The sequence below is a fragment of the Sprattus sprattus genome (assembly GCF_963457725.1).
Source record: "Sprattus sprattus genome assembly, chromosome: 1".
NCBI lineage: Eukaryota > Metazoa > Chordata > Actinopteri > Clupeiformes > Clupeidae > Sprattus > Sprattus sprattus.
Window position 1 is genome coordinate 20460161 of NC_137920.1, and position 27812 is coordinate 20487972.

At 39.4% G+C, this 27812-nt stretch overlaps 2 protein-coding genes across 2 annotated transcripts; both read right to left on the reverse strand.

Annotated features, from left to right (window-relative positions):
• Positions 1-1716: 1716 nt before the first annotated feature.
• On the reverse strand, positions 1717-18195 carry LOC308379795 (NACHT, LRR and PYD domains-containing protein 1-like). The gene is made up of 15 exons (XM_080857059.1): positions 18161-18195; positions 17547-17720; positions 16900-17073; positions 14814-14987; positions 9513-9629; positions 6049-6138; positions 5580-5662; positions 5402-5469; positions 5269-5315; positions 4852-5066; positions 4480-4721; positions 4242-4376; positions 4000-4144; positions 3193-3219; positions 1717-2753 (listed from the first exon to the last, which is right to left on the reverse strand). Exons 2-15 carry the CDS (start codon positions 17630-17632, stop codon positions 2389-2391), a joined length of 1968 nt encoding a protein of 655 aa, XP_080713185.1. The 5' UTR covers positions 17633-17720; positions 18161-18195; the 3' UTR covers positions 1717-2388.
• A 2815-nt stretch (positions 18196-21010) lies between these two features.
• On the reverse strand, positions 21011-26040 carry LOC308368414 (NLR family CARD domain-containing protein 3-like; the record flags this gene model as incomplete). The annotated part of the gene is made up of 5 exons (XM_080842584.1): positions 25852-26040; positions 24582-24689; positions 23264-23484; positions 21070-22234; positions 21011-21026 (listed from the first exon to the last, which is right to left on the reverse strand). The coding sequence occupies exons 1-5, from the start codon at positions 25965-25967 to the stop codon at positions 21011-21013; spliced, it is 1626 nt and encodes a 541-aa protein (XP_080698710.1). The 5' UTR covers positions 25968-26040.
• Positions 26041-27812: the final 1772 nt, after the last annotated feature.

The following is a 27812-nucleotide window of genomic DNA, read 5'->3' on the forward strand; positions in this document are numbered from 1 at the left end:
TGACTGACAGTGGAGACCATAACTCGATGTTTATTTTTACGTTGACACCACATATAAACCGCTACGCGATGTGCAGAAAGTGTTGAACGCATATGCAATGAATTATATTAGCCTACTGCAATTAGGCCCATTATTTAAATAATAAAATTCTATAACAGAAGATAAGTAAGAAATACAGGCCTGCCCATAATACAAGCCTGCCCCAAATAAAGGCCGGTGCGCTGTGCAGCCTAAGTAAATACAAGCCCCGGCCACAATTTGAGGATTTACGGTATGTATTTATTATTATTATTTTTAATTTTATAAATAATTTTGGCAATGGGTGCCCTTTTTTTGGTTTGATCGCCTGCCTCCCAAAGTGTCTGTGCACGTGCCTGAACAGGGATAACCGCAGCTTTGAGAGGATTGTGAAACCAAGCCCTTTCAAGAATTCTAGGGAGATTCACAAGGAGTAGACTGCAACCGGAGTCAGTGCTTTTAGGAGCCACCTTGCACAGACATATCCAGGAGATGTGCTTCAACTGTTGCCTTCCTAGTGCCAAGCCACTCTTGAACCAGAGACAACAAAAGAGGCGTCTTACCTGGGCTAAGGACAAAAAGGACTGGACTGTTGCTCAGTGGTCCAAAAGTTCCACAGTCTGGAGGAAGAGAAGAGAGGCACAGAATCCAAGTTGCTTGAGGTCCAGTGTAAAGTTTCCACAGTCAGTGATGGTTTGGGGTGTCATCTGCTGGTGTTGGTCTACTGTGTTTTCTCGGGTCCAAGGTCAGCGCAGCTGTCTACCAGGACGTTTTTAGAGCACTTCATGCTTCCCTCTGCTGACCAGCTTTATGGTGATGCAGATTTAATTTTCCAGCAGGACTTGGCACACACACTGCCAAAGGTACCAGTACCTGGTTTAAGGACCATGGTATCACTGTGCTTGATTGGCCAGCAAACTCACCTGACCTAAACCCCATACGGAATCTATAGGGTATTGTGTAGAAGAGGATGCGAGACACCAGACCAAATAATGCAGAGCTGAAGGCCGCTATCAGAGCAACCTGGTCTTCCATTACACCTCAGTTGGGCCACAGACTGGTTGCCTCCATGCCACGCCGCATTGCTGCAGTAATCCATGCAAAAGGAGCCCTGACCAAGTATTGAATGCTGTACATGGTCATGCTTTTCAGTAGTCCAACATTTCTGTGTTTAATATCCTTTTTTTTTTTTTAATGATCTTAGCTTATGTTAAAATTTTCTGAGATACTGAATTTTGGGTTTTCATTAGCTGTAAGTTATAATCATCAAATTTTTAAGAAAAAAAAAAAACTTCAAATACATCAGTCTGTGTGTAATGAGTCTATGGACATGAATCTATGAACATCATGTTCTGATAAGATGTTATTCACTATTTTACTCCATGTATTGCTCTTGCTGCTTGTTTTTATTGATTTTACAAAAACAAAATACAAAAATAGAAGTTTATATTCTTTGCTCATGGATTAGCAAAACAATAAAAGTACAAAAAAATCACGTCAAAATCATCAAGTACAAACATAAGTGATTAAAATGCCCTCCTCAGCTTGCTGTAGGTTACATATTAAATGCACATGAAGTAGGCCAGTACGAAAATAGAGAACAACTTAATATTCTTTGCTCATGGTGCAGCCAAACTTTACACTTTAAAAGAAAACACCATGAACAGAACAAAAATGTCCAAAAAAACATATTTCACACGCGTCATGTTCTGCATTTTAAAAGTTACAGTACAGCGACACAGTTCAGCTGATACAGCTCTCAGGCTGCTGCATAATAACGTTTCTGAAACTGGTCCCTGATGGCCGTATGTAAATTACCACACGACATCCATCAGGGGTCAATGCGCAACAATGACAGCCAAAAACTGATTGCGGATCAGTATCTACCTATACGTACATATCTACATATACATTTAGTCATTTAGCAGACAATTCTATCCAAATTTATTTACAGTCTTGTAAAGTTATGCATTCTGTTAATCCGTATGGAGGCTCCCTGAGTCTTGCTCCCATGACCGTGATGCTGTCAGCACCTTGCTGTACCAGATGGGGTGCAGGAACATATGCGGTACATGTACACACACACACACACAGATAGAGGAAACTCCAGGAAGTAAAGGTCATGTATAGAGGTGGGTGATGAAGGGATGGGGAGGCTCTAATGCTTCATAGACAACACTGAAAACAAAACAGGAAAAGGAACTACCTGATGCAGGGCCGGCCCTGACAGTGATGGAGCCCTAGGCAAGGTTCTTCTTTGGTCAAATTTTGGGCCTAAAACCAACTTAAAATACTGAAGTTTCCCTTTAGGACATTGTGTCTGTCATACAGACATTGAAAGCACCCTACTTCATGTCAGCCAACATCATTTTAATGTACTACTTGCTCTTGTGTACGATTGTTTAGGTCTCTCCTCAGCAAGCTAGGGTATCTAGCATATGTCCTATAGGGTCCCTCAAGGTCCATCACCAGGTACTCATCACATTTCTTAAGAACCCTGTAGAACTCCTCCTGGGCAGGACCTCCTTTCTTCTCCAGCATGAGTAACAGAGTACGGTTCTGGACAGATCCTTCCTTGCTCTCCACCTCCTCTCTCTCCTGGGGGTTCAGTACTCTATGGGTCTCCAGCTCGGAGAGGATGGGCCTCAGGAGCCCTAGACGAGCCTCCAGTGCTGCCTTGTGTTTGAAGAAGAAGTCCTGACCTGGAGGAGTGTAGGGACTTGAGGGAGAAGGCACTGCAACACAAATGTGGAATTTAGACATTGTATCTAACCATTTGCAGTGAGGTGAAACTCAAGAGTTCACCAAACCTCTGACAAAATGCCAATTGTAGAACTTTAAATGGTTGCTGGATCTTAAGCCTGAACCTTTGGCAAAAAAAATACTATTTAATCAATTATAAGCAATACATGCATGTAATAAATTATGCTTGTAACAGACTGTATCATACTATGTACTGTATATATGTGAAAGACAGCACAAAATACATTCTGAATTGTTGCATGCATGCATTCCTCTGTGTATTTGTTTGTAGCAACACTTGGCTTGGGAGTCACAAAATGAGGAATCATTCATATTAATAGGCTTAGTATCCATTGCCACAGTAGTCCATATATAATGGAGAAATGCCAATTAAGGATAATATCATTTTAATTTAAAAAAAAAAACATTTACCTGATGGACGTCCTTCTATCAGGCTGGCTATGAATAAAAATAGGAATATAATGTTTGGATGTTAGGATAAATAGGAATAGGAGGTTTGTAATAATACATACAGTGGGGAAAATAAGTATTTTACCCCCTGCCGATTTCGCAAGTTTGCCCACTTGCAAGGAATTGCGTGATATATTATTGTAATAGTAGGTCTATTTTAACAGTGAGAGACAGAATATCAACAAAAACATCCAAGAGAAGAAAAGATGGCAAAACTTTGTCGCGGAGGGAGGGGGTGGGGTCATCTGCAATTTTACTGTGTCCCCCCAAGGAATAACTCTCTGTAATTTTACCGTGTATTGTCCTACAACAAAATGGGATCTTCCCTCCTGGGCGTGAACCTCACCCCCTCATTCCATCCCATTGAAAACACAACCTTACGGATTTCGAGAGGATCTGCAAAGAGGAGTGGACCAAAATCCCTCCTGAGATGTGTGTAAACCTGGTGACCAACTAGAAGAACAGTCTTACATCTGCGCTTGGCATGTTTTTCTAGGGGTTCAAATACTGATTTGCCGCGATCAAATGCAAATGAATTCATAACTGTTATAAAATGCAGTTTTCTGGATGTTTTTGTTGATATTCTGTGATTCATTGTTAAAATAGACCTACCATTACAATTATAGATCACACAATTCATTGCAAGTGGGCAAACTTGTGAAATCAGCAGGGGTTCAAATAACTATTTTCCCCACTGTAAATTATTGTATAAATAACACCACATAAATAACCAAATATATATTTGTATGACATCATTTGAGCATTTACCTGGAAACTTCAAATTGCTATTCCACACACACTCATCTGAGCCTTCTCCTTTCAGATTTAACTTGACCCTTTCAAGTTTGGTTAAGAACACTTGAAAGGTTGGGACATAATTTTCATAGTTCTCGTAATCTAGAAACTTGGCAGTCTGTAAAAAGAAAAGATGTTACTGCTGACTTCTGGACACTGATAGGTCAATTCATATTACTATAGTTTGAATTATAATATGGTTTAATTTCCATTACCGAAGGATTTACTTCATGTTCTTCTGGATCAGAGGAGAGGCTGTATTTGCCTTTAGGGACAAGTTCACAGTTTGCAGTTGTCTCAATATATATCTCCTCTGTAGGTTCCTTCAACTTCTTCCTTTTTTCAGATACCTTTTTAAGAGTACAAGAACTACTATGTAACCTCCCCATAATTTACAGCTTATGCTTGCCTCTTCCAAAATATAACTTTTGTTAAATTTGGCATGCAATATACCTCAGTGATGTCAACATTTTTTGGCAACAGTAAGACATTCAGTGTTGACTCCTGAAGGAACAGCAGCACAAGTCCATTGATGGGGGAGTATTTCTTCTTTGGCTGTGTTTTTGTCAGACCATATTTAGAGCATCCACTGATATTTAAAACCACGTAAGAATCAGTTGTCTCATGAGGATCAAGCATTTCATATTCATCAGAGTCACTGATGTGTATTACTGACAGGTGCCTACGACCTTTCCCTGCAAAAACATAAGTGTACATTCAACGGGTTATTGTCAAAAGACATTGTCAAATGAATGTATTTCACCTGAGTTCTCTCACTTCTACCAAGCAAATCAATTGAGATTATTCCCGACAATTCTTGCTTACCGGAAAACACCTCACAGTGTGGGAAGCGTATCTGTGAGAGAGTGCCCTGTGGGCATTTTATGTCAAACAGGGGTCCTGCTGGCACATATTTGCAGTTTGCCAGGTGTGTGTAGTTCCATGGCTCTGTTCGGTACTCTACCTCACCCCCTGTATCCATCTTGAACACCAAGCCTGTGTAACGGCACTGAAACAGACCCTCAGAGGAGCAAGGGAACCTGGAGAGGTCACAGCAAACAGTAGTGGTAATGCGGTCAGTGAACATGAACACTTCATGTAACTTGACCCATTAAACTTCAGTTATACCTCCAACTACACAAAATGTGATTTTCTTTTGTCTTGATTTATCTTCATCTCATATCCGTAAATGTACAGCATTATTGTAGTAGGAGAATGTTCCTTTTAAAAGGATATCTCAACCTGTATGATTTCCAGTCATTGTATGGATGGCTTTCTGGTGAGAAGACCTGTAGCAAGATTTTGGCAAGACGTTAAGATTAATTTAAAAACATATCATGTGAATAACTTATGGGTTGTGTAAGAAAATGATTACTTCTGGTAGAACAGATCTTTCACTAATGCTCTCAATTTCATTTTCAGCTGAGGCGCCTCCAAAATACTCTGTAAGGAAATATATTCCAGTTTGAATGTCACACAATTAATGATTATTATGCATATATGTTACTTGAACATGACTTTGGATAGTTGCAGAATATTTATTAAGATTATACCTTTCGTTACTCTGGATTTTTCATCATCATGCTCGTAATTCTTGATGTTGAGAGGTTCATCACCACTCACTTGAGATCTGTGACTGGGGAAAGGTAAACAATTACATGAAGCAAATCATGCACACATAAAGGTGGAAATCATGAATTTTGACAATGCTTTGACAATGTATTTTATGTAAATAAAAAGATACCATGAAGACATTTATATGATAAGTTGTCAATGAAGGCAAAAGTAGATGCTTGTGGCTCTGTTTGTAAATATTCATCTTAAGTATGATGGAGAGTGAGACAGTTGGATAGAAATGTGCTTGTTAGGTGGTAAGGTTGTTATTGTATTTATAGGCCTACTTGTGAAAAACAGAATCGCAGGATAAAATATTCTAGTTAGTGAATTAATAATCATACATACATAATTGTAATGAATCAACATAAAAAGACCAAGGTGCTGTCAGTCAAGACAGTATCTCACTCTGGAGTAGACTGTTGGGGTTGGCTGAGGTAAGTCTGAGGCTGAATCTTGGGAAAGTCACTCTTCCGTCTTGTGTGACTGGTCTCTGGTCTGCTGATACAAAAGCACATAACAGTTTAAGGCAGGATCACTGATCCATTCAACCATGGGAATCACTGAATAAGTACAGGAGCTCTACAACTGTTATTCAGCTGACCCTAGAGCTGAAGTAGTTCTGCTTTAAGTGTTAAATGTCTAAAATGTCAGAAAAAAAACTTAAATGTCAGAAAACAAATATAGGCGCAAAACTCTACTCCAATTGGTTAGACCCCAATGGATTTAAACATGAGGATAGCAAAGACTGCTGGCCATAGCTGATTATTTTTGTTTGGAGTATTGGCCCTGATGGGCTGCCCATAGTGAATCCCTTTGAACATGAAACAACATGGGTCCTCTGTGAGTAGTGGGTACTCTGAAGACAACCACCAACAGACAGTATGGGATTTCTGGTACACATAGGCAAATAGCTTTTAGATATCTGCACCCTCTGCAAGTCAAAGTGACCCATTCAAATGAGCGTACATGGTAAGCGATAGAAAAGGCCAAGAGGAGATGTTTGTGATTCTATTTAACCCATTTAAGCCGGGAAAGCATTACCGCTGTTCTACCATTAACACTCTAAGGTCCAAGGCCTTTTAGACTTTCCTAAGTTGTCTGACATGCCTTGATGTTTTTGTACATTTTGCTTAACTAAAAACATTGATGCACAAATGGAATATATGATTCTATTCTAGAATACCTCAGCAATAATATTAGAAAAGGGTTTAATGTTTCCGTGGTTGTTCTTTTTATGTCTCTAAGACGAAAACTCAAAAATAAAAATATCCCGGACGAGGGATATATACCTTTTAGTGTTAAAGCCGGGAGCGCTGTTGCGTCATTCTACCTTTAAGGACGGGAAAGCGTTTATGTCATTTTCCGGTATAAGGGGGGTTTTGGCCCAAATTGTCGGCCTCTGAGCCAATGAAATGCATCAGAATAGACACGTGATAGTGCCCCAAATGTTTTGCCATTAGTAGCTTAAAAAAAAAAATCGTTGGCTTTCTCGCTTTGCTAAGTAACGTCTCCTCCATGACAGCCAGGATTATAGCTCAAAGTAAAGTAGGCAAGGAGTGAGTTGTGAGTACTGGTAGTTACAGAATATGGTTATCTGTAGTTGTTAACGATTGTTACTTGCTTAAATGTAGGTTTACTTGAGGTAAATGAAAGGGAATATGGTATCATAGACGGCTATATTAACACTAAGCTAGCTTGCTATGTTGTTAAAACTTTCTCCAGTGAGCAAGAGTGTGAACGAGCGAATTATATCGACATCTCTCTATTCTTTGCATTATTATATATTCTAGTATGTCGAAACAATAATCAGTCCCTATAGAATGTTGTTTATAATCAGTTAATGCTACTGAATCCTCGTTTGACTTTATTATAGTGAATGCTTTGGTTGCCTTCCATTTCAGCCCAGCATACACTATTTATCAGTTGATAAATAAGATGTACTTGAAATTAGTTTTGTTTTTTATTTGAATTATTCCTGTTTTTTCCCTTTGAATGGAATATTTGACACTAAACTAGTTCATCTGTATCTCAGTGATAGTATCCAAATGAGCATAAAAATATCACTGGTATGTAAAAACTACATGGACAACAAAATAGTTATACTTGTTGATCAAAATCTTATTCCCTTCTGCTCATAATACAACAAGTAAATAACTCAGAGGTTGACACTGTCAGGTCCATTCTCCATCCATAGTGTCCAAATGAGCATAAAATATCCCTGGTATGTAAAAACTACACGGACAACAAAATAGATGTTAATCGTATTCCCTTCTGCTCATAATAAAACAAGTAAACAACTCAAAAGTTAAAACTTTCCCTTTAAGAATTATATAATTATAATTATATAGTTATATACTTTATTTCACTTTGTTATATACTTTGTCATATAGCCTATTTTTTTTTTCTACTGTTTTGTGCTGATCCTGCACTTTTACATATTTTTTTACTTTTGAGAAGGTGTATGTAAATATTGTAAATATTTGTAAATAAAAATTCAAATTCCCATGGAAGCCACAGGTGTAAGCTCTCAAATACTTTTTGATGTTTACTTGAATTGTGTTCCTATCTGTTACAGGGGCTGAGAAATCAGTAATTTAGTAGGCGTTGACACAATTGCTGAATTTTATAGAAAAACTTCAGGTTTTAGGGGCTTTTCTGAAATCGCCTATAGGTTTTACAGGCATTTTTTCCAGGCGCTTTAGGCCTAAATGGGTTAAGGAGATTGGACCTCATTCTTGATGGCAGTTAAGAAAAAGTTAACTTAACTCCACTTACAAAGTTCCCGGGACAATTCTGGCTTTCATGAAAGGTTTCTTATCTGGGATTCGTTCTGAGCTAAGAACAGGATTTAAGACCACTGAAAAGAAAGATTGGATTGCGCCCATGTTCTTAAGGGCTGAATTTGTGAGAATCGTTGGTGATTGTGTTCACATCAATTCTTCAGACATACTCAGATTTCAGTAATTATAATAATCATAAATACAAGAATATTTGTATCATTAACAATTACATTTAACATTTATAGTCATGATTCTATGAGGCATCGTGATGTCCTAAAATAATTAAAGCACTACATGAAAACTGCAAATGACATTGGATAAATAAATAAGCACTAAACTTCCGTGGATACAGCCATAGTGGAATAGAATGGACACATTTACATTCTGCAACAGTACCCCCACCTCTGCAGCAGTGAAGTTTGGTCTGCTTGTACTGGCTGGTGCCCCATCAGTGTTCGTTTACCGATTTGGCATGAGTTTGATCAGTCTCAGGTTGCTTTAGTGTTGCTTTTGGATTCTGTTTCTGCACACGGCCCTATGACCTTATAAGGAGCTGCCGGGGCGTTTCTGTATGCAAATTCAGGTGAGAATTCAATTTAAGAATCAGTGCACAGATAAGAACACATTTCCATGCGTTGATGAATCCGGCAGGGATGTTTCTTAGGGTTGGTTTTACGAAGATTGTAAGAAGATATTTAAAAAGACACTTAATAAATTGTTCGAGAATGAGGTCCATTGTTCTTATATATTTTGGAGAGTAAGACAAGTAGGAGAGTTTAGGGCTCTATCTAGTGGACAACAGAGTGAGTGGAACTGCCAAATGGTCAGATTAATTTGTCCTGTATACCAGACTGTGTATTTTAAAGGAATTACATTTGTGAAAGAGCTCCACGTGATAAGCTACTCTCTTTACTTCCACAGAGGCATCCACATAGAAAGAAATATGACGTTGTTTGGAGGAAACTGAAGAGAAATGGATGCTGTAGCACATTTTACTCCCCACAAATGCATTAAAAAGGGTAGGTGAATGCTCATGGACACCATACAATACATTTAAAAGACAGAAGTGGAGATGAAGATGGAAAGTACCTGAGTAGGTCAGTTAATACTGAAGGAAGAGGTTGGTTGCTGGAGGATGGATAAAATGGATGTGATCCAGAGGCCAATTCCAGCGGTGCAAAGTTTGACCTCAATATGGGTTTTGTCCTTTGGATGTAAGAGAAGAAAAAACTGTTTCAACTTCTGGTCACTGTTATATTTGTTTGACTAGCTCTTGTAATGAATACTGTAGATTAACTTGAAGGGAGTAAAACTTATGTCAGATTATGCTCAGAGTTCTGAGTTTAGGCTATCACCAACAACTCTGCACAGATTTTTAATCATATAAATGACTTCATGTCACTAAGACTATTATACAGTAAAATACACATCAAGCTCAGAGTTGCATTCATTTTATTAGGTTACATATGTCGGTTTTTGGAGTTTGTTGTCTGCATATAAATTAGTATAAGGCTCCTGTGAAGCAATTAGGTTTCTGTAAAGAACGCCAGCCATGTTCACAAGCCATTGCCTTTGACAGATGGGCCATAAACAGTGACAATGGGCAGGGGCAATCATAGGTCTGTTCATACCTAACTCATCAATATCCATTGTGTAGGGAAACTGGTTTTGGAGTGGGAAAGGTTACTCTGAAATTACTAATATTAAGTAGTTAAACCACACAACTTTCCTGAATGCTAAACTCACCTATGCATAGCTATCACCTATGTTTACAAGGTTCAGAGTTCAAAAGACTTGTTCTGAAATCTTTACAATGTGTTTTTGTACAAGGTCTGCCCTGTAAGCAAAATTACGTCCCCTCGACGTCCTGTAATGGTCTCTCTGAACGTTCTAAAAACGTAAATGTGTATGGTTCCCTTGACAACTCAAGGACGTTTTGCACGACGTTCCAAGACCGTCCCGAGGACGTTGCGGTGACAACTGGGAAACGTTTTCTATATGTCCTGGGGACGTTATGCAGGACGTTGCAAGCACATCCCGAGGACATTGTGGTTATGTCTGGGGAACGTGTTTCTATAGGTCCTGGGGACGTTCTGCAGGAAGTTGCAAGAACGTCCTGAGGGCATTGTGGTGACTTCTGGGAAACGTGTTTTAGACGTCCTGGAGACGTTATTCAAGGACGCACCGCGGACGTAGCAGGCACGACCGTTTTTGCTGAGCTAAATGATGAAAATAAAATAATAATAGATCGCGGAGCCGTCATTTTGCTTACAGGGCGCACACACACACAAGTTCAAGTTCATTTATATTACACATTTCATATGATATACATAGACACACACACGCTTACAAACTTGATTGCGAGGCATGGGAATCGAACCGTTAACCTTCCTATTACTAAACCACTTCGCTACCAACTGTACTAACACTGTCTGATTATTGTTATGTCACTTTAACACGTTTATCACAGTTTGAGACAGCCAACAAACTTAGTAATTTTTTCCGAGGGTTTGAGGGAAAGCATATTGTAGCGATCTCAGTCACTACGCATTGAGGGTTTTCCGTAATGATTCCTTTTTTAATTAACATCCATGGCACGTCACGGACGATCGGGCAGGGAGGCAGAATAACTAGCCAAACTAAGAATGATGAAATAAAATAAATATGAATGCTTCTCTACTGATCTGTGTTATAAATGTAATGTCTGCATGATTCCAATACAATGCATACATAGGAAGGTCTATCAAGTGTCTAGCTTTAACATTGAGCTTTCCGCAGGCCTTCAAAGATGCTGCAACAGAACGTCGAGTTCACCGGTCAAATTGTCTGATTGGAATTTCTTAAAAATCCCGTCTCGCAAACACAATCTGGATTTGACAACAATCCTAATATTTAGGCCTATAAAGCAAAAGTGCACTGCCCTTATTATGTTTTAAAGGAACAGGCTAATCTGCCGTTAGAAAGTTATTTAACAACACGCATGCTGCATTTTAAATAAAGCGCAAACCCTCTGTTTCAAACGAGGAGCGAACTGAGTGACAAGGATCCAACATGGCCAAGCAGACAAACTTAAAAGCTTTTTTTCAGAGGCCAAACACAACTGATGAGGGTAACCCGTTTGACGAGGATGAACCTGTAGTACCCGCAGTGTTGAGTCTGAACGCGTTTCATTGTATTATACTGTCTATGCCTGTGTGTGAGCGCGCCGAAGTTGGAGCCGAGAGACAGAGATTTGGAAAAATGATAGCTCGCACTCGCAGCATATTGAAAATTGGAGCTGTGAACTTAGTTCAAAATTTTGAATTATGGACAATGAACTGAACTAGTTCTTGTAGAAAGTGAACTTTCCAAACACTGAATAGCCTACCTGAAGCTCTAGACGTTCGAACAGCTTCACCAGAGAAAAAAGCCGAAATGTCGGGCGATTATGTCGTTATGGAGTGACAAGTTCTCTTGGCTAAGGGGCGAGGTAGGCTAATTGATAGTCACAGTAAAATGTTCTGTTAGCACTGCGAAAAGGCGACGCAAAGGATTCACAAGAGGGTAATATAATTTAAGAATCTCTGCTCTCATTGAACAGAGCAATGACCATGTTGCGGCGCTCATTTTAACGCCACAGCAGATTGCGATTTAAGGCCACTTATTGACGCACATCAGGCATTTATGTTTTTGTTTCCCATTGTAAACTAAGGAAAATAAACATGTTGCTTTCTAAACTACCTGATTATGTTATAATTTAAGCTACGCAGGCCGTCAGTTTTCTTCAATAGGCTTATTTAGAAGCAGAAATAGATATTTGGCCGGCTTATCATTAAAATGAGATGGTTCCCTAAAAGTCTGTTTTAAGGCTCATGCGAACGTCCCGCAGTGGACCACAGGTAAAGGTAATGGGGACTTTTGTGTTTTCTGTTTATTTACTGTTTATGTAATTTGTTATTTTCATATTTCAAATGTTTAGAACCAACTGAACCTCAAAACGTGAAAGTGATACTTACAGCGTAGTGTCATGCCCCTTTAAAAAATAAGTGTCCTGGGAACATGTGACCTAGTGCTCAACCAGTGATAAGGAAGCAAAAATCGCCTCTGTTCAAAAAAGTTTGTATTTCAACCCGGTTGCAGCACTTGGTAAGCTCTCATGGTTCTTGTCTTTCATGTTGTCCGCTTCATGTCTGCTACCGCTATGTTGTATCGTTGCACTGTTTGCCTGCTCCCGTGTGTTGTTTGTTAACGTGATTCTGATGTGCTCCGGTAGAATCTAAACGTTCTAATTAGTGCTAAAGTTAAAAGTAAGTAAAGTGGTGAAGTTGATGGACATAAGTTTAACTTTTGGACTTGATATCCTCCCATGCTTGTTTTCTTTAGCCTACGAACGCTTGATAAAGTTAATTGCAAATACCGGCATTTGGCGTGGTTGCTGTACTTCCTTGTTTACTGCCGGGCAATATGGGAGCTCTAGTTCTAGTGCAGTGATCAGCTAAATGCACTTTTGCATAGACTTTCCAGTATGTAGCTTGATTGGTTGAGATGAGTTGAGATATGAAATGTGTACATGAAATATGATGACTTATATTTGTATTTTGTATATGATGTATTTATTATAAATTACAATTGATATATTTATTAGTAATATTATATTGAATTTGACGAATGTATGATGTTAATAGTTGATTCATATTACAACACTATTTATCGTAGAATATTAATTGATATGTTATTTATTATTGTTGCTTATTGTTATTGGGAAATTGTGATAAATGAAATATGATGTTTGTGCACACAAGTGAAACAAGTTTCCTAAACTTTCAGGTTTATTACCTACTGTTTGCTGTCCACTACTGTTTCTACAACTGCTTTGAAAATAAACCAAACAGAAGTGAAAATTGAACTGAGTAAAATCCTTTGCACCGGGTTGCCCCTTTCCGTTGGGTGGAAAAACGGAACAGGGACGTTTTTGAAGGACGTCCTGGGGACGTATGCTGAGAGACCAAAGTCCGTTTTAAGGCTCATGCGAACGTCCCGCAGAGGACCTGCAGGTAAAGGTTATGGGGACGTTTTTAAAGTACGTCCTGGGGACTTGTGCTAACAGACCAAATTATAAGGTTCCCTAATAGTCCGTTTTAAGGCTCATGCGAACGTCACGCAGAGGACCTGCAGGTAAAGGTTACGGGGACGTTTTCAAAGGACGTCCTGGGGGACATGTGCTGAGTGACCAAATTATAACGTTCCCTAGGCCTAATAGTCCGTTTTAAGGCTCATGCGAACGTCACGCAGAGGACCTGCAGGTAAAGGTTACGGGGACGTTTTTAAAGGACGTCCTGGGGGACGTGTGCTGACAGACCAAATTATAAGGTTCCCTAAAAGTCCGTTTTAAGGCTCATGCGAACGTCACGCAGAGGACCTGCAGGTAAAGGTTACGGGGACGTTTTTAAAGGACGTCCTGGGGGACATGTGCTGAGTGACCAAATTATAACGTTCCCTAGGCCTAATAGTCCGTTTTAAGGCTCATGCGAACGTCACGCAGAGGACCTGCAGGTAAAGGTTACGGGGACGTTTTAAAAGGACGTCCTGGGGACATGTGCTGAGTGACCAAATTATAACGTTCCCTAATAGTCCGTTTTAAGGCTCATGCGAACATCACGCAAAGGACCTGCAGGTAAAGGTTATGGGGACGTTTTTAAAGGACGTCCTGGGGGACGTGTGCTGACAGACCAAATTATAAGGTTCCCTAAAAGTCCGTTTTAAAGCTCATGCGAACATCACGCATGAGGACCACAGGTAAAGGTAACGGGGACGTTTTTGAAGGACGTCCTGGGGACGTGTGCTGAGAGACCAAATTATAATGTTCCCTAAAAGTCAGATTTTTAAGACTCATGCGAACATCACAGAAGGACCAAACGTAGACTTGCTACAAACGTCAAAAACGTTCTGGTAACGTCCTCTAGCGAACGTTGTGGCGGGGACCAATTGGGGATGATTGGGGACCTTGCCAATGTCCTGTTAACGTCCTGGGGACGTTCCCTGTTTGTGGGGTGAGCACCTTTTAAAGGAGGTTTTTTTAAGGGTATGTTTAGATTTTATTTAAATAAGAATTTGTTTTAACTACATACCATGTTATTCTTGCTGAGGTATTCTAGAATATAATCATACATGCCACTTTTGCCTCAATGTTTTTAATTCTTGCCCTCAATAGGCCCTGGAACATCAAGACATACTTTTAACACTATTTCTATCAGCTGCAAATCCTGCGTTCTTTGGCAAATCAATCTTTACTTATCTATCCACCCCCAAAACAAACAGGACTTTCATAAATGTCATAAATGCACAATCCATAAGTGCTATAGCTTCAAAAGCTCAATTCATTCCAACCTCAGTCACTTCTCAGTCACTTACGTGAGTGTCTCCATTTTACACTTAGGATCAACCCGTTTCTCTTGAAGTAGGTTAATTCCTGAGTCTTCCAGATGATTGTTGCTCACATCCAGTTCCTTCAAGCAGGAATGGTAAGAATCCAAAACTGGGTTTAAAATTAAACAGCTACTGTTTGTGAGCCCACATCCGGACAGTCTGCAATTTGAAAATAAGAAAATACAATAATAATATCTACCAGTTGTACCAAAATGTTATTAGCTAGTCTTTGTATCTTAACACGTTTGCTCTGTCTAATTCCAAAAATAATGGGTTCTCCTGAACCCAATTTCTAAAATGTTTGCCTGGCTTTTTGAGCAAAAGGTAAAGGTCTGGTATTTACAAAAGCAACTTACATAGGTATTGCGCAGAAGCCAATAGTTGAAACGAGGTTGACTGCTTGTGGGCCGGAGACGCTAACCACAGTACCACCAACACCACAGTGTGACTATTACGTTAATGTTACAGTAAACAAGACGAAGGGCCCTCATTTCATAGGGAAACAAGCAGTGTAGACGAGCTTCTAACAGCAGAGACCACCCAGTGAGAATAGGTGGGGATATCTTATAGACTAGTCTACTCCAAATTTGTCTGATACAAAGCAGTAAGTAATTAACCATAAGTGGTTTGAGTAATCAGTTGATGTGGCAATGACGTCATTATTTATCAGCCACTCACAGTGATCTGACCATACCTTATTAACATTCGCACATACTGCAGTTCAGTAATTGTTTACAAGTTTCCGATCGTGAATGGAGCAGTTTACACCAGAGGAGTCGGAGGTTCTTATGCGGGTGGTCGGCCCGACATGAAATCATTTAGAAGTTTTGCGAAAGGCGTTGCTCTGAAAGAGGCCATTTATACATGGAACTTCCACATCTGTGTGCAGGCTCACCCCAAAATTGCACTGACCTACCCATGTTTGCGCTTAGGATCTTTTTGTCATCTAATTAGCAAATGATTTTGCCAAGTTATTGAACTAGCTTTAGGTCATATTTGGCATGCTTTGCATGATGCCAGCAGCATTGCCCTTCACTGAAATCAGGGCCCATAGTTGTCAGTGCCTCCGCTTTGCCTCCTGCTGGTTATTCTGTGTTTTGTCACTATGTGCTTCTGTTTGTTTTGTGGACCATGGGCTCCTTGTGCCCGCCGCCTTCTCCTGTTTCCTGTCGTTTCTGCCTGTTTTGCTGATTATCTGTGCACCTGTTTCTCATTGTGTCTGTGTGTGTCTGATTACTTTTACAGACTGTGACCTGGTTTATAAACTTTTTGGTCAGCTGTCTTGTATCTGCGTTTTTTTCCTGTGTTCTGGTAAGACTGGAGATTATTTTGTGCCACCTGTTGAGCTGGAGTCCCTATCTGCCTCAATAAACCATTCAAACTTACTTTGCTTTTTGGTGTTATTCTCTGTACTAACTTAACAATATTAGGTTTATATTTAAAGCAGTTATCAAGAGTCTGCAGTTCAATCTACATCTGACATCTGGTACATTTCTAGTTGAAGCGTGCACCATGTTTATCTTCCGTCAACTGTTCTATCAGATCTTTCAATTCACTCTACATAGCTTCCAGAATGCATTTTAAACTGCTCTGCTATATTTGTTTTTTAGAGGCATCAAGCATCTCTTAAATTTTGAGCTGAGTACATTTCCTTGATACAAGTCTAGTGACTGATTGTCACCTCCAAAAATGCCACCACTACTCTCCTGATTTTATAAGATTAGTCTGAGTCACTATGCATTAATACACTGCCCAAAGTATTAATAGAATTCACTGACACCACATAGTTGCATGATTTATCAGTTATGGATCAAAGACTCATTTTATGGAAATTCCAAAATGCCTGGCACAATTGTTATTTGAACTCTTAATGTATTTAATGACACAACTGACATTTTACATTTCTGAATTTTCTACATTCATGTACCAGAAATGGAAGGTTACTATTTTAAAATGTCAGCCTTTATGAGCACTTGTATTCTATCTGCATCACCCTCAGAATGATTCTGCTAGTGCTCTACTGATTTTGTTCATACAGTCTTATAAACACAACAAACGTCAATATACTGACCTCAGTATTTCTAATTTACAGTTTGGACTTTTGAGTCCAGAGCACAGCAGCTCAATCCCAGAGTCCATTAGGTAATTACTACTCATGTCCAGCTCTCTAAGAGGACAGTGTGGCTGCTGGAGAGCTGAGGCCAGAACTTCACATGAATTCCCAGAGAATTTGCAGCTTGATAGTCTGAAAGCAAAAAGAGGATTGGATTTGCACTATCAGAGGTTATTACAGTCATGTGCTGCAGTTAAAACACCAATAGCCACACATATCTTTTAAGAATTTCTTTTTACAACTTTAATCATTTTTCATTTCATGTTTTCTGAAAACAAACTGAAGGATGTATGAAACTAAGCAAAACTGTTTAAAAATATTCACAAAATTTACATAATTTATCAGTTATAGGGTAAGTGTAAAGAGAATAGCAAAATGCCTGACACGACTACAGATTTAAGTAACTCAGAGAATTGTATTCACTAATGACGCTCTTAATTTTTCTTTTCTGACACTTCTACTCTAATGCATCAGAAATGGAAGGGTTCTGTTTGAAAGGATAAGCCTTTATGCCAGTCTGCATCACCTACAAAAAAATTCTGGTAGTGCTCTATTTGATTTTGTTCATACAGTCTTAGAAAGACAATACACATCAATATACTGACCTCAGTATTTCTAGTTCACAGTTTGGACTTTTGAGTCCAGAGCACAGCAGCTTAACACCAGAGTCCATCAAGTTATTTTTACTCATGTCCAGCTCTCTAAGACGACAGTGTGGCTCCAGGAGAGCTGAGGCCACAACTCCACATGAAGCATGGGAGAGCAGAGAGTTTGATAGTCTGAAAGCAAACAATTGGATTTGTGAGGGTGCACTATTAGAGGTAATCACAGACATGTGCTGCAGTTAGGACACCAATAGCAACAGATATTTAATTATTATTATTATTTTATTTTTTTACAAATTTAGTCCTTTTTCATTTCATGCTTTCTTAAAGCAACCTAAATTATGTATGAAACTAAGCAAAACTGTTTAAAGGTGTTCACAAAATTCACACGATGCATCAGTTACAGGGTAAGTGTGTAAAGAATATGGCAAAATGCCTGACACAACTACTGAATTAAGTAAATAAGAGGATTGTATTTACTGATGCAACTCACAATTTACTTCTCTGACATTTTTACCCTAATGCATCTGAAATGGAAGGTTTCTGTTTGAAAGGTTCAGCCTTTTTGCCTGTCTGCATCACCTCCAAAACAATTCTGCTGGTGATATACTGACCTCAGTATTTCAAGTTTACAGTTTGGACTATTGAGTTCTAAGCACAGCAGCTCAACCCCAGAGCCCATCAGGTAATTACTACTCATGTCCAGCTCTCTGAGAGGACAGTGTGGCTGCTGGAGAGCTGAGGCCAGAACTCCACATGAAACATGGGAGAGGCGACAGGATGATAGTCTGAAAGCAAACAGAGGATTGAAATTGTGAGGGTGCACTATCAGAGGTAATCACAGACATGCACTGCAGTTATGACAACAATAGCAGTTCTTTTTTAAAGATAATTTTTGTACAACTTTAATAATTTTTCATTTCATGTTTTCTTAAAACAGATTAAATGATGTATGAAACTAAGCAAAAAAGTTTTAAAAGTATTCACAAAATTCACGAATTATCAGTTATAGGGTAAGTGTGCAAAGAGAATAGCAAAATGTCTGACACGACTACCGGTTTAAGTAACTCAGAGGATTGTACTTACTGCGGCAACTGGCAATTTAATTTCTGACATTTCTACTCTAATGCTTCAGAATTGGAAAGTTTCTGTTTTAAATGTTCAGCCTTTATGCCTGACTGCATCACCTCCAACAGAATTATGGTAGTGCTCTACTGATTTCGTTCATACAGTCTTAGAAAGACAACAAACATCAATATACTGACCTTAGTTTTTCGAGTTCACAGTTTGGACTTTTGAGTCCAGAGCACAGCAGCTTAACTCCAGAGTCCATCAAGTAATTTCTACTCATGTCCAGCTCCTTAAGAGGACAGTGTGGCTGCTGGAGAGCTGAGGCCACAACTCGACATGAAACATGGGAGAGGCGACAGTTTGATAGTCTGAAAGCAAACAGAGGATTGGATTTGTGAGGGTGCACAATAGAGGTAATCACAGACATGTAGCAGTTATGACACCAATAGCAACAGATTTTTTTATTAAAACAAACTAAAATATTTGTGAAACTAAGCTAAACAGTTTAAAGGTGTTCACAAAATTCACATGATGTATCAGTTACAGGGTAAGTGTGTAAGGAGTATAGCAAAATGTCTGACATAACTACTATTTTCAGTAACTCAGAGGATTGTATTTACTGATGCTACTGGCAATTTACTTTTCTGACATTTGTACTACTAGTGCAGTGCCCGTAGGAATTATGCATCAGTAGATGCATGAACGCATGGTCACTGGTCTAGGCTAACCAGCTAACCAGCAACGTTGAATAGAAAGCTAACTCTTATACTAATACATCAAACTACCACATACTACAATATACTACTTAACATGGTAATGAGAGTTGGTTACATGCCAGGCCCATACGCATCAGCTGGGGTAACATCTATGACGACGACTGTTCTATGACTATGACATAATTTACGTCGCGCGGGTCCACCCCTCTTTCTCTGAATTACTACACTACCCATAGTGCCTCTCTACCCATAGTGCCTACGGCAAACGATAAAATACAAATCTTGCGAACTATGAATTCAGAAATCTTCAAAATCAAGGATGCACAGGTTCATCATATGCGTAAGCTACATGCAAAATCTCATAACTAACGTAACTACCGCCAGGGAGACACGCCCTAGACAGACAGACAGACACACATAGATTTCTGGATTTATAGATGGAAGGTTTCTGTTTTAAAAGTTCAGCCTTTATGACTGACTGCATCACCTCCAAAAGAATTTTCCACTAGTGCTCCACTGATTTGGTTCATAGAGTCTTAGAAAGACAACAAACATAAATATACTGACTTTAGTATTTGTAGTTTACAGTTTGGACTTTTGAGTCCAGAACACAGCAGCTTAACACCAGAGTCCATCAGGTCATTACAACTCATGTCCAGCTCTCTAAGAGTACAGTGTGGCTGCTGGAGAGCTGAGTCAACAACTCGACATGAAGCATGGGAGAGACGACAGTCCGATAGTCTGAAAGCAAGCAGAGGATTGGATTTGCGAGGGTGCCCTATCAGAGGTAATTACAGTGTACTGCAGTTATAACACCAATTACAGCAGTTATTGTTTCAGGATAATCTTACAATTTTAGTCATGTTTCGTTTAACACCAATGGTAACAGATATTTTTGAGCATAATTACAATAATTCACACTTAGTTTCTATAAACACTTTGAAAATGTTTTGTCATAGTTCATTTTTCATTTAATTCTCTAAAAAAACTTAAGGATGTATTAATCAGAGCATGTTTAGAGGTTTTAAAAGAAATGCAATTATTTCCAAAAAATACAACATTTTACTTAAATACATGATGCCTGGTCTTATTCTATAATGGCACTGTTTACATGTTACCAAAGTATATCAAAATAAAAAAAGTCAATCACTTCAAAAACAAATGTAAAGTTTGAGACTTACTGGGCCTTTCTGCAGCAGCTCACAAACAAGCATAGTGCCCTATGATGTTTTGAAGGGTCATACTCCTGGAGTTTAAACTCATCCAGAATATGTGCCGACATTTTAATCAAAGTGCCGATCTCTGACCAATAAGAAGATGAAGAATCTTGCTGTGATCTCAGGAGGCTCCCAACCTCTTCTAACAGACAAGGATCTTGCATTTCAATCTGGCAGTGGAGAAGGTCAATACATCTTTCCAGAGGGACATCTGTCTGTTTCCTGAAATCGTTGATGTATTTCAGTATGCTTTTAGTTGTCTCTGAGGTACTAAAAAGATCTGAAAGTAGACCCTGTAACAGAATTTTGTTAGACTCCAGAGACATACCAAGGAGGAAATGCAGAAAGAAGTCTTGGTGTCCATTCTTCGTCTTCAACACTTTGTCAGTGGCACTTCTCAACAGAATATCCAGTGATATATCTTCAGGATGAATGTTGGATACGTCCTCAAAGAAATATTTCAGAATTTCCATGTTCTTGCAGATATGGGCATCAAATACACATAGTGCAGCCAGAAACCCCTGAATGCTCACATGTGCAAAGCGGTAAAGCTTCTCTTGAAAGAACCATGAATTCTCTTGATTGATGTCCATGCATATCCCCCAGAATGATGCAGCCTCTGAGACATCAATGTCACACTTTTTCAAATCCTGTTCAGAAAATGTAAAATTGTTCTTCATCAAATGTCTAAAGGCTAGTTGTGCAAATCTCAACATCACTTCTCTTCTTGTTCTTTGGGGCTTCCCTACATCCATTTCCTCATTCTCAACTTGCACAGTCTTAGCCTCAGCCTCTGTGTTCATCTGACAAAGTACGAAACGTGAGTACAATTCAGTGGAGGTTTGTATCATCCTGCTTTCACCCTGTTCAAGCATGTTCTTAACAACCATGACTGCAATTGAACACATAACTGGGATCTGACACATGGCATAGAGGCCTCTTGACATCTGGATTTGCTTTATGATTTCACTTGCTTCTGTAACATCATGTAGTTGCTCTCGGAAACACTCCTCCATCTGTGAGTCACTGAACGGAAGCATTTCTGTCACTCGGTTAATGTACCAAGGGGGAATTTGTTTGGTTGATGATGCATGTGAGGTTATCCACACCTTTGAAAAAGGAAGCAAATTGCCTTTGATGACGTTTGTTATCAATGTGTGAACAGATGATGTTTCTGTTATATCACACACCATGTGGTTGTTTTGCAAGTCCAAAGAAAGTTGGCTTTCATCCAGACCATCGAAGATCACAACAATGTTGGAGTCATCAAATGCATTTATTTCTGCAAGCTCTGGGTGGAAGTTGAGTAACAGCTTTTGCAGACTACATGAAACGTCCTTGACTAGATTTAGTTTCCAAAACGGAAGCATGAACACAAAATTCACATCCTCGTTTTCTTTCCCATCAGCCCAGTCAAGGATGAACTTGTGCACAGAGGTTGTTTTTCCAATGCCAGCTACACCCTGGGTTATCACTGTTCTAATACGTGTTTCCGGCCACAAATAATCAAATGGTTTAAAAATGTCATTGCAGCTGATTGAAAGAGAATAAAATTCTTCAGCGTTTTTGATCATACAATTGGTCTGACTTGCAGCTTTTGTCCTGCCTTTACCAAATTGCTCAATTCTCCTCTTCAGACTGGCTTTGTGACTCGTTAAGGAATTCTGGAAAGAATCACCTTCTCCTGAGTAAGCAAAACACAGGATAAAGAGTGTTAATATTCTGTGACTGAGAGATCTTTGCTTTTAAGGTTCACAACTTATCTGATTTTGGTTAATTTATGTAATAGAACTTAACAACATTTGTATCACCTGGCTGCCTAAGGCACTGTAAAGATTCAAATGTGTACTCAAACAAATAGGTTTGTCTTCATGCAATCATTTAGCAGATGCCATTTGCAGAAAGTACAGCAAGTTACTTTTCTAATGGTATGCAATGGTAATGCAGTATTTGTGCTTGCATTTGTGCTGCCAATTCCTACCAAATAAACTTTTATGCACAATTTCGACTGCTTAAATACATATTGGGTGACAGCATATTCCCATAATGTAAATTAATGCAATCACAGACATTTCATCGTTATTCTGCTTATCCTTATTTTATGAACCTTATGAGCTTTCTGTATACCCACTAAGCTGTTCCGCAACCAATACTTTCAATCTTACATGTAGATAGATAGATAGATAGATAGATAGATAGATAAGATAGATAGATAAATACTTCATTTGTCCTGTGGGGAAATGCTGGAATCTGGCAGCTCTCTCATATTTACAATAAGTACAAAAAATATTTACAGACAATACAATACAAACAAACAATACAATAAAGCTATGTACAGTGTAGGATGTATAGTGCTAATTATAGTTTTATTGCAGCTGGGACAAAGGACCTACTATGTTGATCAGTCCGTGAATGTAGCGTGTTGAGCCGCCCTCATGTATCTTTGAGTGTATGCCGTACGGATGCTAATATGTTCCATCTTGATGCATGTATGAAATTCTCTGCTTGTTTCTGCTTCTCTTCTCTTCCTCCTCCCTTCCCTTTTGCTCTTATTTAAATAACTCAGGAATCTATGTACAATATTTTTACAGTGTGCTGCCTGGGAAGCAAAGTCATGACACTCATGTTGTTCACATCATGTTCTACCAACTGAGCATAACAATGTTGAAAAACATAAAACATAATTTTTTCTCATAAAAGAAAATACTCTCACCTTTCTCCACCATCTCTGTATACAGGCTAGATGTGCGTTGGCCATCCTGATATGGGTATAGTGCTGGACGTGTTGAAAATGTCCACCTGCATGCAGGGCATGTGTAGCTTCCAGGTGCACTCCGCTTTTCCAGGTGTATGAGAATGCACTGCCTGCAGAAGACCCCTCCACATGGGGTGGATACAGGATCCTTCTGGCTGTATCCACAAATACTACATTTCCTGTGTCACCAGCGGAGAGAAATGCATATGGTAAGATATCTCCAAAACCCTAACAGGGCATGGTGAAATGCATTAAAACATTTAACTGAATGGCAATTGCTCTGTTATAGGGTGAGAATTTGTGTTATTGGTGTGTTAGCAGTGATCTACAGAGGCCCAAGGTGCTTCAAAAGGACAGAACTAGACAATTGTATAGCAAACACTGGCATGGCACCCCAGGAAAGCCAGCAAATCTGGCGAGACGCCTCTTTAATCAACTCCTTCATGTTATTGTATATTTGAGTGCTCCTCTAAACATTTGTAATTTACTTCATAATATGAGGCCATGAGAAAAAACTTATTTTCAAACTCATTTGTTGCCCATACCACATAAGACATTAAACACCACTGATGCCTGGGCCATCCAAATGTAATGTACGATTTCGATGACATTGTGCATCTGGAATTAATGTACAAAGTTATCCACAAAGTACACAACCTATGACTTTCACCCTGTATATGGCTCTGTTCCTCCACAATGCACATTGATATCAGCAGTGAAAGGGGATTAAAACAGAGAATAGGACTCGATTCTACATCAAATAACAATTATTAACAAGTATTTGCTAGTTTCCTGACTTTAGTTTCTTTCTGATTTAATTTGCATGTATCAGATTGTATCGGAAATGTAATCTAGTCTTGTAGAATACAGCTGATACTTTACTTCTTCACTGAATAGTAACAGTAAAGTTGCTGTTAAATTAAATGTTGTCTAAAATGTATTATTTATTTCATTCATTTATTATTAACATTCATGATAATAATGACAAAAATCAATAATCCAATGATTCTCAGATTTATTTGTATTTTTGCCTCTCTATTGGACTTAACAAGTAGTATACAATGAAGTAGTAGAATGACACACAGAGACAAAGAGCTGGGCAGTGGAGACACTGGTCTATGTGCCTCACACACACACACACACACACACACACACACACACACACACACACACACACACACACAGATAGAGCGAGACAGACACATACACTCACTTCTCGTATCTTGTATGTGCATCTGCAAGTATGTTATTCACATGAAATATGCTGATAACTCACTTTGGATTAGACAGCCGTGATTGACAGGCCCTGAAAATAGGCGCTATCATGGACCGGTCACTCTCCATAGACTCACAGCTGGGCGTTGGAGACCCTGGAGGCCGTGGGCTTTGTACCATGGATTTAATTTGAAGGAGTTGAAAATCAGGATGAAAGATCAGAATTAATAATGATTGACAATAATCAATAATCCAATGAAACTCACATTCATTTGTATTTTTTCCCCTTAATTAGACTAAATTAGCGCCCCACACTTTGAGAAACGCTGGGTTAGAACGTAAGGGTTAGGCGTCCTCTAGTGTGATACTGTGCCCTAGAGAGGTGTGAGGCCATAGGTGTCTTTTCACCGCCTCTCATCTCAGGTCGTATTAGAGTGTCATCGAATTCTTTACACCCCCACCCCCATGATATAGGCCTCTGAAACATTTGTTCACAGCTGGAACCTCTAATTAACAACTTCCCCCATGAACCAACATTGTGGCAGTTGCGTAACAGAGGAGCTGCCTGATGTTCATGCAGGGTCGGGGTTGTTGGTTGACACCCATTTCTGTTGAGGATAGTTACACTTGGACTGTTTCAATGTCTAATCAGAGACGCGGTTGAATCTGCTGAGTGAAACCTTCCTCCCTCCCGTGATGGGCATCACTGCAAGAATAAAGCCTGTTTCCTGATTGAGCATTCTCCCACTGAGTGTCCACCAATCTTTAGTTAAGAAAATTACCAACACATCTCTGGTCTTCTGAAAAATTGTCCTTGAAGAGGGAAATGTTCCCATCTTTCCTGAGATTCACACTCTGAATCATGAAGTAGTGCACAAAGTTAATATTACAGAAACTATTTATTTCACCCTCTCTATGTCCCTGTTCCTACCAATGTGTATTGATGCCAGCTGTGAAAAAGCATAAAAACATGCTTATTCTAACAAAATCAAATCACATCTACTCATTCTCGTGTTTTTATATTTTTTTTTATAAAGAGTAAAAGATTATTATTTGTGTTATTGGTTGGGAACACTCCTCTCACTGTCACATTCAAGTACTCATACTCAGCAGCCTAAACAACAACTGCCCAACCATAGATCCTATGCTGAAGGATACAACAACAACAACAACAACAACAACATAGCTGCATTCGAGAGCATTTCACAAGTAGGCACCTTCCCTCATCAGTTTTTTGTTGAATTAGGCCCACAACACCTTCAGAATGCTCAACAGTGGTGTCTGGCAGTGTCTTTATTTGTATTAAACTATACATTTAACATAATTCTCACCTTGGATATGCCCTGTCTGTGGCAAATGCCTTCCATCTTTTAGGGGCACCACCTTCATAGGTACTCTCTTCAGGATTGAATGGGTCAATGTCCTCATCTTTCATGTGGACACTCATTTTACAGGCTGTAGCTCACTAAACCTGGAGACATTGAATAAGTACAAATACAGTGGTTATAAACAAATACAAATATGTTTCAATGTCTTAATGCCTGCTCAAAAAGACACATAATTAAAACTTCTTTATTAACACCTTTAGGGACAAGTACAAACCCTGATATATACTGTTGCAGATTGCACTTACATTCAAGTTATACATATTTATTAGACACTGCGAGCAATTCAATTCAATTTAATGTTGAGCCACACTTCAGTGAGGTCATTTCGATCTGCATTTAGTCATTTGACAGATGCTTGCATCCAAATGGACTTACAGTACAAATGATGTACAATGCAAGCAAGAGGCTAAATCAAGATGACAACACTGAAAGCAAACTGCCATGAGAAATACTGTTTCCATTTTTGAGGGACATAAGTACCAGCAAGGAAGTTGTCCTTGAATACAGCAAGTGAAGCTGCCAGGAATATGGGGATAGGCAGCTCACCCCACCACTGTGGGACCACTGAGCAAAGGGCTTAGCTTGGGATTGTTTTGCTATGTGGTGTACGAGCCACCAGGTGCTGTGACGTGTTGGAAGAGTGCAGTGAGAGAGATGTGAGGTGGTTGTGGTATTTTACTTTTGACCACTAGGTTTCAGTAATGCTAGTGTAACAATACCAGGCTCACAGGTATTGAACATAAGAGGGAGGCCACGCAGAATTTATATAATAATAATAATAATTTATTAAAGGTAATAGTTATAAAGGTATCTACTAATTATAGCGCACGTGTGGTGAATGTCAGTGCTGTGAATAGAACCAAAAGATGTGGTGTAGGTCAGTTAACTGGTAGTATAAACAAAACAGCGACGATAATCCAACTCCAACACCAAACGACAATTCCGATTCCAAACACGATCCTAATCCACAGCTCAACGACCTATCCACAGCTCTCCCGAATGCAGTCTGGTCAGGGCTTTTGTAGCCCATCCATCCACTGCTACACCTGCCTCCAATCACCTGCTTCACCTGTTCCCAATCACCTGTTTAGAGAAGGAGACAGGACATGCATGCACATAACATGGGGGCGGGGACTAGACCGCTAGATCTAGACCAGACCACTAGATCGTAACATCCCCCCCCTTAAGAAAGAAGCCCACCCAAGTGGGATTCTGCATTATCTAAAAAAAAACATATACCTATAGCATCATAATCTAACCAAAAAAAACAGCCACCATAACTCATACTGGGGTCAGACTATACTTTTTCTCTCTTTTTTTTTTATACCACCCCACGGGACAACGCATCTGCCATTACGTTCTCCACACCCCGAATGTGGTGAATCTGCAAGTGGTAGGGTTGCAAGAACAACGCCCAACGCATCAGGCGTTGATTTGGATTTTGTAGTGTCTGCAGAAATGTTAACGGATTGTGATCCGAGTACACCACTACGGGATGGAATCCCCCACCCAAATATACATCGAAGTGCTGCAGAGCCAAAATCAAAGCCAGCGCTTCCTTCTCGATCGTGGAGTAATTGAACTGGTATTTATTGAATTTCTTAGAAAAATAACATACCGGACGGTCTATTCCCTTCTCGTCTGTTTGTAAAAGCACAGCGCCTGCCCCAACCTGGCTGGCATCCACTTGCAGTTTGAATGCTCGGTCAAGTTGTGGAGCAGCTAAGACAGGCTCCGTGCTGAGCAGCAACTTGGCATTGTCCAAGGCTATCTGACATTCATCAGTCCATTTAAACTGAACATTTCCCTTCAATAAATTCGTAAGGGGTGAAACCACTGTGGAGAAATTAGAACAGAATCCCCGATAGTACCCAATCATGCCCAAAAATCGCATCAGCTCTTTT

What these genes read in the sequence shown, in the direction of transcription:
- LOC308379795 (XM_080857059.1), bottom strand. Translation starts at nt 17,632, where the DNA reads ATGAGTAAAAATAACTTGATGGACTCTGGTGTTAAGCTGCTGTGCTCT. An exon ending in AAAATCCAGAGTAACGAAAG is followed by an intron (nt 5,470 to 5,579) that starts GTATAATCTTAA and finishes ATTTCCTTACAG; the next exon opens with AGTATTTTGGAGGCGCCTCA. An exon ending in AAAGATCTGTTCTACCAGAA is followed by an intron (nt 5,316 to 5,401) that starts GTAATCATTTTC and finishes ATCTTGCTACAG; the next exon opens with GTCTTCTCACCAGAAAGCCA.